The following is a 12,169-nucleotide window of genomic DNA, read 5'->3' on the forward strand; positions in this document are numbered from 1 at the left end:
TTTGTTTTCTCTGTTGGTGAAGGGTGTCTGTCTGTTTCTCAGGTGGCACCCTATTCCCTATATAATACACTACATTTGACCAGGACCTCTGGCCGTTTGGGATCACACCCGTAACTGATCACACCGTAACTGATCACACCCGTCCTGATCACACCGTAACTGATCACACCGTAACTGATCACACCGTAACTGATCACACCGTAACTGATCACACCGTAACTGATCACACCGTAACTGATCACACCGTAACTGATCACACCGTAACTGATCACACCGTAACTGATCACACCGGTAACTGATCACACCCGTAACTGATCACACCCGTAACTGATCACACCCGTAACTGATCACACCCGTAACTGATCACACCGTAACTGATCACACCGTAACTGATCACACCGTAACTGATCACACCGTAACTGATCACACCCGTCCTGATCACACCGTAACTGATCACACCGTAACTGATCACACCCGTAACTGATCACACCGTAACTGATCACACCGTAACTGATCACACCGTAACTGATCACACCCGTAACTGATCACACCCGTAACTGATCACACCCGTAACTGATCACACCCGTAACTGATCACACCCGTAACTGATCACACCGTAACTGATCACACCGTGACTGATCACACCGTAACTGGAAACAGCCAGATATGACTCTACATGTTGTAGATGAAGGTGTTGCTGTCTGGCTCTCTATTCCCTCCGTACTCCACTACTGGTTTGACTCCCTATTGGCACTTAATGTTCTGTTACTTGATAAAGGAATGAATCACTGTCCGTTACTCGATTTGAAGATCTAAATGATGTTTGTTTTTTGTTATCGTTGAAAGAGGGAAGTGTAGAATACCGGACTGAGCAGTCTTCTAGGTTTTGTTAAAACGCCAAAGGTGTTGTTCCTCTGATATTTGGGGAAAACAAAAATAAAAAGGAATCATTCCTGTGTAAACAAAGCCAGGAGCGTATTTGTGGGCAGGGCTGACTTCCAGTGGCTGGTTCCATGCACAGTGATTGGCCAGGATAACTAGGTCAGGTGTACCGATTGGACACATTAATTACAATAACTCCGCCCCCCCCGAGAGTGGCACATTTTGGAGGAGATGATGTCAGTGGACAACACCTTTAACACTGTCTGGCACCCCATTTTTATTTAGTATGTAGTGCACTACTTTGGACCAGAGCACATAATGGGTCTGGTCTAAAGTAGTGCACTATATAGGGAACAGGGTTCCATTTCACACAGCTTCAGGACCATCCATCCTTCTGTATGGTCATCTCTGGAACAGGGTTCCATTTCACACAGCTTCAGGACCATCCATCCTTCTGTATGGTCATCTCTGGAACAGGGTTCCATTTCACACAGCTTCAGGACCATCCATCCTTCTGTATGGTCATCTCTGGATGGATGTTCAAAATGGACCCATCTTTTCCGTCACTTCTCAGATCATTTCAGTGACGTCTGATTTCAAGATTAACATTTTGAAATTAAAATTGTTACATGTTGAATAACAACTTTAACTTTGGTTCCAGGCTTCCTTCTGTTAGTGCCTGGGCTGTCGACGCTATACACATGGGCCCTGGTCTGAAGTAGTGCACTATATAGGGAATGGGGTGCCATTTGCCCTGGTCTGAAGTAGTGCACTATAAAGGGAATGGGGTGTCATTTGCTCTGGTCTAAAGTAGTGCACTATAAAGGGAATGGGGTGTCATTTGCCCTGGTCTGAAGTAGTGCACTATAAAGGGAATGGGGTGTCATTTGCTCTGGTCTAAAGTAGTGCACTATAAAGGGAATGGGGTGTCATTTGCTCTGGTCTAAAGTAGTGCACTATATAGGGAATGAGGTGTCTTTTGGGATGCAGTGGTTTACTCTGCACAAACAAGTACTTACTGTCTTCTGCCTTCTCCCCTGGCACCAATAACACATCATGTGTCTAAACATGACCTTAAACAAACCTCCTCTCTGGCTCTCTCCCTCTCTATCTCTCTCCCTCTATCTATCTCTCTCTCTCTCTCTCTCTGGCTCTCTCTCTCTGGCTCTCTCTCTCTGGCTCTATCTCTCTGGCTCTCTCCCTCTGGCTCTCTCTATCTCTCTGGCTCTCTCCCTCTCTGTCTCTCCTGCTCTATCTCTCTGTCTCTCTCCTGATGTATTTTATAAATGTATGTGTATATACTGTATATATATTAGTTTGTTGCTTTGTAAATCAATGTAGGTGGAATGTACAACATGTGAAGATGTCCATTTTAATAAACATGACTACATGCTGACATCAGTTGGTGGTTATATTGTAATGTGATTTAACAATTCGTACTTAAAGAAGTACATAAAGAATCCATCCAGGTCATTGGATCTGATTCTATATGTGACAATAATTTGCAAGAGATGTTGTATAAAGATTATAGATCCAGATTACATTATAAAATGTCATTTACTGTTGCGTCAACCTCCAGATCCACCCATGTAAAAACAATGTGTCCCTTTTCTGACTTCTGAAGTGGTGTCTCTTTGTTCTGTCTGTGTTACCGTGGCGACGTGAGCGTTCTGTCATCCTTCCCTAGAGGAGATACTTCTCTGTAAAGAAACCCGTACAGGACTGGATTAGAGCCAAGCCAGCAAAGCATGACGGATTTGTGGACGGACACACACACACACACACACACACACAAACACACCTCTGGCTGTGCTGAAGCAGCTTTCACAGTGCACTGTCCCTCTGTGGAGCCACATACTGTCTCCTACATGGAGGTCTCCTAGAGGACAATGGCACACCTCACACTGTCGAGGAGAGGAAGATGGTTACATACAGTTTGGGTTCAGAGACAGATTATTAGAATCACATGAATAACTGCCTACTGATTGACTGCCTGACTGACTGCTTACTGATTGCCTGACTGACTGCCTACTGACTGACTGCCAACGGCAGGGTAGCCTAGTGGTTAGAGCGTTGGACTAGTAATCGGAAGGTTGCAAGTTCAAACCCCCGTGCTGACAAGGTACAAAATCTGTCATTCTGCCCCTGAACAGGCAGTTAACCCACTGTTCCTAGGCCGTCATTGAAAATAAGAATTTGTTCTTGCCTGGTTAAATAAAGGTAAAATAAAAAATCAAACTGACTGCCTACTGACTGATTGACTGACTGACTGCACACATGATACACATCTAGAGGACATATCCAGTTATCACTACAGCACAACTATGTGGAAGATGTGTGACTTCCTGTAGATGTGTGTTGAATAGATAGACATGAGACGTTCTATAGATGTGTGTTGAATAGATAGACGTGTAGATGTGTGTTGAATAGATAGACGTGTAGATGTGTGTTGAATAGATAGACGTGTAGATGTGTGTTGAATAGATAGACGTACTGTAGATGTGTGTTGAATAGATAGACGTGGGCTGTCGACGCTATACACATGGGCCCTGGTCTGAAGTAGTGCACTATAGATAGACGTGTAGATGTGTGTTGAATAGACAGGTGCGTTGCTTTACCTTGAAGCAGGATGAGTGGCTGTAGATCTGTAGATCCTCCAGGATCATGTTGGCTCCAGCCACCATCGGTTTACAGCAGTACGAACACAGGCCCTTGGTCACACTCCTGTACAGCAGAGGGCAGTAGTGAGTTGGGGATAGAGAGAACACAATAGTGACAGCTTTGCTGAGTGCAGAGTCAGCACCTGTGATGTTCAAGGACGATAAGACAAACACAGTCCTGATACAGTGTTCATTTACACATTATAATATTTTTTAACATTTATTTTGACTGTTCAGACAGAAAATGTATTGGCTACATGAACACAAAACACATGGCTGACATGTTGGGTATGGACTAGAGGAGAGTCTGGGTTGGAGTCAGGGAGGGTATAGAGAGGAGAGTCTGGGTTGGAGTCAGGACTGACCTGTTACGTATAGAGAGGAGAGTCTGGGTTGGAGTCAGGACTGACCTGTTGGGTATGGACTAGAGAGGGGAGTCTGGGTTGGAGTCAGGACTGACCTGTTAGGTATGGACTAGAGAGGAGAGTCTGGGTTGGAGTCAGGACTGACCTGTTGGGTATGGACTAGAGAGGAGAGTCTGGGTTGGAGTCAGGACTGACCTGTTAGGTATGGAGAGGAGAGTCTGGATTGGAGTCAGGACTGACCTGTTCGGTATGGAGAGGAGAGTCTGGATTGGAGTCAGGACTGACCTGTTAGGTATGGACTAGAGAGGAGAGTCTGGGTTGGAGTCAGGACTGACCTGTTAGGTATGGAGAGGAGAGTCTGGATTGGAGTCAGGACTGACCTGTTCGGTATGGAGAGGAGAGTCTGGGTTGGAGTCAGGACTGACCTGTTCGGTATGGAGAGGAGAGTCTGGGTTGGAGTCAGAGAGGGCGGGTCAGGGAGTCTGTTCTCTAAGCTGAGAGAGGAGAGAATGAAGAAGGGTCGTTATGGTGTCGCTGACCCTGCTCAGTCCTGATTCATTTAGGATTTTAGACAAATCTGACAGTTGACCAAATCTCCGGACACATTTTATCGGAATCACAGTTTTGAGATAAAAGTTATTTAAAGTCATAAAGGGCAAGAAGATACATTAAACCCTTTTTTAGTTCATATTCATTAATATTTTAGAATTCATTATATATTCATTATTATTTTAGAATTCATTATATATTCATTATTATTTTAGAATTCATATATTCATTATTATTTTAGAACTCATTATATATTCATTATTATTTTAGAATTCATTATATATTCATTATTATTTTAGAACTCATTATATATTCATTATTATTTTAGAATTCATATATTCATTATTATTTTAGAATTCATATATTCATTATTATTTTAGAATTCATCAGATATTCATCATTATTTTAGAATTTTAAACACTTTTTTGGAGAATTTGAAATCCGGAGAACAGCATTTCCTGGCATAGAGCCAACATGGAAATGAATTGTTTTGGAAATATTTAGAGAATTCCAAAAACAAATCTTCCCCCTTGTGACAGCCTGGTCTCATAGACTAGACGTAACATAGTAAAAGTAATTCCAGGACTCTAATCAGTATGATATGTTACCTTGGGTGTGGTTACATAAGACAGAAGGCTATGAAGGCAAACCCCCAAATGTTGCGTGTTTGAATCTCATCATGGACAACTTTAGCATTTTAGCCAATTAGCAACATTGCAACTACCCTTTTAATTTAACTCCTAATCTTAACCCTAACCCCTAGCCTAGCTAATGTTATCCACCTAGCTAACATTAGCTTTAGCCACCTAGCTAATGTTATCCACCTAGCTAACATTAGCTTTAGCCACCTAGCTAATGTTATCCACCTAGCTAACATTAGCTTTAGCCACCTAGCCAACGTTAGCCACAACAAATTGGAATTCGTAACATATCATACATCTAGAAAATTCCAGCTGTGCTGGGTGGAGATAAGAGAACATGGCCATTAAGTCCAGATCGTTCCTCAAGATGTTCAAACGTTCATAGATGACCAGCAGGGTCAAATAATAATCACAGTGCAGAGTTAAAAAGTAAGAACATAACAAAGGAAACAGTAACACAATAAAATAACTGTTCATTGTTGTCATGACTTTGAATGCATACTGCCAATCATCAATGTTCATTATGTCAGAAGTACCTGATCTCACTGATTACAACTTGGGGCATTGGAGGTGGTGGTGGTAGAGTTGTTGGAGTTGTTGGAGGTGGTGGAGTTGTTGGAGGTGGTGGTGGTGGAGTTGTTGGAGGTGGTGGTGGAGTTGTTGGAGGTGGTGGTGGTGGAGTTGTTGGAGGTGGTGGAGGTGGAGTTGTTGGTGGTGGTGGAGTTGGTGGAGGTGGAGGAGTTGTTGGAGGTGGTGGTGGTAGAGTTGTTGGAGGAGGTGGTGGTAGAGTTGTTGGAGGTGGTGGTGGTAGAGTTGTTGGAGGTGGTGGTGGTAGAGTTGTTGGAGGAGGTGGTGGTGGAGTTGTTGGAGGTGGTGGTGGTGGAGTTGTTGGAGGAGGTGGTGGTGGAGTTGTTGGAGGAGGTGGTGGTGGAGTTGTTGGAGGAGGTGGTGGTGGTAGAGTTGTTGGAGGAGGTGGTGGAGTTGTTGGGACTGCCGGGGGCTCTTCATCAGTGATGTGGGTAATGGCGTGGGGGAGTACCTCTGGAGGGCTTAGTGGGGAGTAGAATAGTTTTTTGGGGGAGGAAAAGACCCTTGCAGTAAAGAGGGACATGGATGGGCTCTTCAGCGATGAGCTTCTACAAAACCACACGGAAATAAAACAAGAGTTTTAGTCAGTTACTGTAATACAGCATTAAATAAAAGCTCACAAACACAATCAAACTTTAAACTCATGTGAAGTTACTTGTTCTATGTGTCTGACTTACGTGAGGGAGTTTAGGGACTTTGGGGAGGTGCTCCCAGGACTCATGGCTGTCTTGGGATCTTTCATGCTCTTTGAGGTGGTGCTGGGAGGAGAGGGAAGACCGTCACGGTTGAGTACACCATTAGGAGGGTCTGACAGTTTTTGGTACAATTTTAGTCCCCTGAGTTCGAATTTTGACCTCTTTACCTTAAAACGAAGGACACAGTCTTGGTCTTCGGAGGAAGTGGAGGGCTGAGGTAAAACGAAAAACACAAATACAAACCCAAAAATCAGTTTAAGGAAAACACTGTGACTACCAGATAGTAGATATATAGTTAGAGAAAACACTGTGACTACCAGATAGTAGATATCTAGTTAGAGAAAATCATTTTTTTTGTCCATTTAAAATAACATCAAATTAATCAGAAATACAGTGTAGACATTGTTAATGTTGTAAATGACTATTGTAGGTGGAAAAGGCAGATTTTTTGATGGAATATCCACATAGGCGTACAGAGGCCCACTATCAGCACCACTCCTGTAAGGGGTGTGTAATCGGTGGCAGGGAAGTCAGACGCAGGAGAGCAGAACTATAGCCGGAGCAGTTTAATAGCAAAACCTACGGCATAAAAATAACAAGAATAATTGGGTACAAAAACCCCTCGCCCACCAAACAACACGTGCACAAGCACTTACAGTAAACAATCCCACACATAGACATGGGGGGAACAGAGGGTTAAATACACAACAAGTGATTGAGGGAATTGAAACCAGGTGTGAGGAAAAAACAAGACAAAACACCTGGAAAATGAAAAGTGGATCGATGATGGCGAGAAGACCGGCGACGCCGAGCGCCGTCCGTACTTAGGAGGGGACCCGACGCCGAGCGCCGTTCGTACATAGGAGGGGACCCGACGCCGAGCGCCGCCCGTACATAGGAGAGGACCCGACGCCGAGCGCCACCCGTACATAGGAGAGGACCCGACGCCGTCCGTACATAGGAGAGGACCCGACGCCGAGCGCCGCCCGTACATAGGAGAGGACCCGACGCCGAGCGCCGCCCGTACATAGGAGAGGACCCGACATCAGTGGAAGTCGTGACAACTCCTGTGTTCCAAGGGCACGTTGTGTTTGCTCATCCAAGTTTATAATTTTAAAAGGCTAATTGATCATTAGAAAATCCTTTTGCAATTATGTTAGCACAGATGAAAACTGTTGTTCTGATTAAAGATGCAATAAAACTGACATTTTTTAAACTGGTTGAGTATCTGGAGCATCAGCATTCGTGGGTTCGATTACAGGCTCAAAATGGCCAGAAACAAATAACTTTCTTCTGAAACTCATCAGTCTATTCTTGTTCTGAGAAATTAAGGATATTCAATGCGAGAAATTGCCAAGAAACTGAAGATCGCGTACAATGCTGTGTACTACTCCCTTCACAGAACAACGCAAACTGGCGTTGGGAGTGGGAGGCCCCGGTGCACAACTGAGCAAGAGGACAAGTACATTAGAGTGTCTAGTTGTAGAAACAGACACCTCACAAGTCCTCAACTGGCAGCATCATTAAATAGTACCCGCAAAACACCAGTCTCAACGTCAACAGTGAAGAGGCGACTCCGAGATGCTGGCCTTCTAGGCAGGGACGCTGCTAAGATAAACACAATGCAAATGTACCTCTTGGTCAAATGGTTGACTGGAGTGCTGGGGCTAGCAGGGACGGGCTGGCCCACCTCCGGCTGCAGGCTGTGGTTAGCATTAAACAGACAGAGGGAGATGGATGTTAGGGAGAGAGAGAATTCTGCCAAATTTGATATTGTCCAATCATTTAGATGTTTGACATTGGTAAACTTCTTACCATGGTGACAGTGTCAGTCGATTTGAGACAGCTCAGAACCTCTCCACACAGTGTGTGTGTGTGTGTGTGTGTGTGTGTGTGTGTGTGTGTGTGTGTGTGTGTGTGTGTGTCCCACTTACTCCACTAGCTCCTCCTCCTCCTCCATGCTGCGTCTGATCCAGCTGTTGTCTTTCAGCAGACTGGTCTTCTTCCTGCTGCTGTCAACTATGTTCTGACTGGCACTCATCTCCTGACTCCTTCTGACAGGCTTCGACTTCTGACTGAAAACAGACATTGCAGAAAGCAGGCGAGGATGGTCCAGTCTGTGCTAGAAGAAACATGAAATGTAACAGAGATATTGGTGTGATGAACACTCACAACCTGGGTCACCTGCTACGTTTTAACATTCCAATGACCTGTCCTGAGGACATATCTGAATGTGGATGTATCTGTTTTATGACGAACGCTTCCTGATGTGGTTAAGAATGGCATGCCAGATGGTATGTTTGATTACGCAAGAATGTTCAACACAATCACAATGATTGAACAATCACAAACTTAAATGGTTGAGAACAGCAGACTTTGTTTCACTGTGGCTTAATAGTGTTGCTATGGCTTAATTGTGTTGTTATGGCTTAATAGTGTTGTCATGGCTTAATAGTGTTGTTATGGCTTAATTGTGTTGTTATGGCTTAATTGTGTTGTTATGGCTTAATTGTGTTGTTATGGCTTAATAGTGTTGTCATAGCTTAATAGTGTTGCTATGGCTTAATTGTGTTGTTATGGCTTAATAGTGTTGTCATGGCTTAATAGTGTTGTTATGGCTTAATAGTGTTGTCATAGCTTAATAGTGTTGTTATGGCTTAATTGTGTTGTTATGGCTTAATAGTGTTGTTATGGCTTAATAGTGTTGTCATGGCTTAATAGTGTTGCTAGGGCTAAAAGGGTGTTATTAGGGCTTAATAGTGTTGTTATGGCTTAATAGTGTTGTTATGGCTTAATAGTGTTGTTATGGCTTAATAGTGTTAATTAATAGTGTTGTCATAGCTTAATAGTGTGGCTATGGCTTAATTGTGTTGTTATGGCTTAATAGTGTTGTCATGGCTTAATAGTGTTGTTATGGCTTAATAGTGTTGTTATGGCTTAATAGTGTTATGGCTTAATTGTGTTGTTATGGCTTAATAGTGTTGTTATGGCTTAATAGTGTTAATTAATAGTGTTGTCATAGCTTAATAGTGTGGCTATGGCTTAATTGTGTTGTTATGGCTTAATAGTGTTGTCATGGCTTAATTGTGTTGTTATGGCTTAATAGTGTTGTCATGGCTTAATAGTGTTGTTATGGCTTAATAGTGTTGTTATGGCTTAATAGTGTTGTTATGGCTTAATAGTGTTAATTAATAGTGTTGTCATAGCTTAATAGTGTGGCTATGGCTTAATTGTGTTGTTATGGCTTAATAGTGTTGTCATGGCTTAATAGTGTTGTTATGGCTTAATAGTGTTGTTATGGCTTAATAGTGTTGTTATGGCTTAATAGTGTTGTCATGGCTTAATAGTGTTGTCATGGCTTAATAGTGTTGTTATGGCTTAATAGTGTTGTTATGGCTTAATAGTGTTGTTATGGCTTAATAGTGTTATGGCTTAATAGTGTCGTCATGGCTTAATAGTGTTGTTATGGCTTAATAGTGTTGTTATGGCTTAATAGTGTTGCTAGGGCTAAAAGGGTGTTATTAGGGCTTAATAGTGTTGTTATGGCTTAATAGTGTTGTTATGGCTTAATAGTGTTGTCATGGCTTAATAGTGTTGTCATGGCTTAATAGTGTTGTTATGGCTTAATAGTGTTGTTATGGCTTAATAGTGTTGTTATGGCTTAATAGTGTTATGGCTTAATAGTGTCGTCATGGCTTAATAGTGTTGTTATGGCTTAATAGTGTTGTTATGGCTTAATAGTGTTGCTAGGGCTAAAAGGGTGTTATTAGGGCTTAATAGTGTTGTTATGGCTTAATAGTGTCGTCATGGCTTAATAGTGTTGTCATGGCTTAATAGTGTTGTTATGGCTTAATAGTGTTGTTATGGCTTAATAGTGTTGCTATGGCTTAATAGTGTTGTTATGGCTTAATAGTGTTGCTATGGCTTAATAGTGTTGCTATGGCTTAATAGTGTTGTTATGTCTTAATAGTGTTGCTATGGCTTAATAGTGTTGCTATGGCTTAATAGTGTTGTTATGGCTTAATAGTGTTGCTATGGCTTAATAGTGTTGCTATGGCATAATTGTGTTGCTATGGCTTAATAGTGTTGCTATGGCATAAATGTGTTGCTATGGCTTAATAGTGTTGTTATGGCTTAATAGTGTTGCTATGGCTTAATAGTGTTGCTATGGCATAATTGTGTTGCTATGGCTTAATAGTGTTGCTATGGCTTAATAGTGTTGCTATGGCATAATTGTGTTGCTATGGCATAATAATGTTGCTATGTTATAATAGTGTTGTGGCTTGCACCTTTTGAGAACTGTGATAACAGAACACTAACCATGCCATAACCTTTCCTTAACAAACAAAGTTAAACATCTCAGAAAAACACACAGGGATACGGAAATCCCAGCTACCAACTGCTCTTAATGATGCATCTCTCAATCAATATCATGTAGGATCATTTCAAACTGTAAAACTCAGCAACGATAAGAGACCACTACCAAAGAGACCACTACCAAAGATGTGCCCTCTTTATAGAAAACGATAGATGTATCTGTTTAACTCACCGTGAAGAAGACCAGTGTTCACAATAGTGGCTGATGGTCGTGGAATAGAGGATTTTCTCTCTCTCTCTCTCTCTCTCTCTCTCTCTCTCTCTCTCTCTCTCTCTCTCTCTCTCTCTCTCTCTCTCTCTGTCTTTCTCTCTCTCTCTCTATCTTTCTGTAACTCTGTCTGTCTCTGTCTCTCTCTCTCTCTCTCTGTCTCTCTCTGTCTCTATCTTTCTGTAACTCACTCTCTCTCTCTGTCTGTCTCTGTCTCTCTCTCTCTGTCTCTCTCTCTCTGACGCTACCCTTTCTGTCCCGAAGGGTAAGGATAGGGGTCAGGGAGGGAGGTGTGTCATGCTCTGAGCCAGAACAGTACACACATGTAAACCTGAAAGGTGAGTTACCTGAGTTGACTGTTATCAGTGAGACTAGAAAAGCACTGGAGGATGATCATAAAGAACTCATCAGGACTAAACTCAACGAGCTGCTCCACAAAGCAACCACAGTGGTGATCATGGATGTGTGGCTGCCATTATTAAGGGATGTAGTAATGGCTACATGTTGCTGTTTTGAATCCTGTGTATTATGGCATTGCGACTGACCTGAGGCAACCTTGGCCTTTTCAGTATTTGTCAAGTGTGTGACACTTAATATGCATTAAACAAAGAGAGTGACGTCATCTTTGATTGAAGTCATTACACTATTCATGAAAAAGAAGTTACACACTTTATGTCATAATCAACACATAATGTAATAACTGTAGTAACTATTACATTATGCTCAAAAATGTTATTACGTTGTGCGTTCAGCATATTTATTACACATTATTGGCAATTTATTACATTATCAGCATTTATAAAATGTTAAATGTAAAAGTTATTACATTATTAGCAGATATTCCATTATTGTCAGTTATTCCATTATCTGTCGCTACTGACCTTTATAGTTTTCAAGGAAACAAGACGACGTAGCCACCCTGATTATGCATGCAAGTGTTGTTGATGAGCACTTGCACTGTGTCTATCACACTCCAGCCCGCAACGGAGCTGTATGTAATGCTTCTTGACGTTGGTTTGCACACCGCCATTCAAATGAAGAAGAAAAAGAAGATGGCCTTAAAAAGTTTTACACAGAGTTGGAAAATATTATATTATGACATATTTAATTATCTATCATAAAATTCCCCCTAAATTGTTTTTAAAATACACACATTTCATTGATATATGTATAAAAAAGCACACAAAGTATCTGGTAACTTTCA

At 42.0% G+C, this 12,169-nt stretch overlaps 1 protein-coding gene across 4 annotated transcripts; it reads right to left on the reverse strand.

Annotated features, from left to right (window-relative positions):
* Positions 1 to 2,238: 2,238 nt before the first annotated feature.
* Positions 2,239 to 11,225, reverse strand: LOC118965201 (uncharacterized). Of its 4 annotated transcripts, none has more exons than XM_090207163.1 (10): positions 10,930 to 11,225; positions 8,315 to 8,497; positions 8,015 to 8,083; positions 6,548 to 6,592; positions 6,363 to 6,443; positions 5,634 to 6,233; positions 4,333 to 4,401; positions 3,501 to 3,606; positions 2,684 to 2,786; positions 2,239 to 2,582 (listed from the first exon to the last, which is right to left on the reverse strand). In XM_090207163.1, exons 2-10 carry the CDS (start codon positions 8,467 to 8,469, stop codon positions 2,566 to 2,568), a joined length of 1,245 nt encoding a protein of 414 aa, XP_090063289.1. In that variant the 5' UTR covers positions 8,470 to 8,497; positions 10,930 to 11,225; the 3' UTR covers positions 2,239 to 2,565. The 4 variants fall into 4 exon arrangements, with proteins under 4 accessions (XP_090063289.1, XP_090063288.1, XP_090063291.1 ...); XM_090207162.1 differs by having other exon boundaries at positions 8,315 to 8,502; positions 10,930 to 11,205; XM_090207165.1 differs by lacking the exon at positions 4,333 to 4,401.
* Positions 11,226 to 12,169: the final 944 nt, after the last annotated feature.

The sequence above is a fragment of the Oncorhynchus mykiss genome, chromosome 18, assembly GCF_057628025.1.
Source record: "Oncorhynchus mykiss isolate SJ-2025 chromosome 18, ASM5762802v1, whole genome shotgun sequence".
NCBI lineage: Eukaryota > Metazoa > Chordata > Actinopteri > Salmoniformes > Salmonidae > Oncorhynchus > Oncorhynchus mykiss.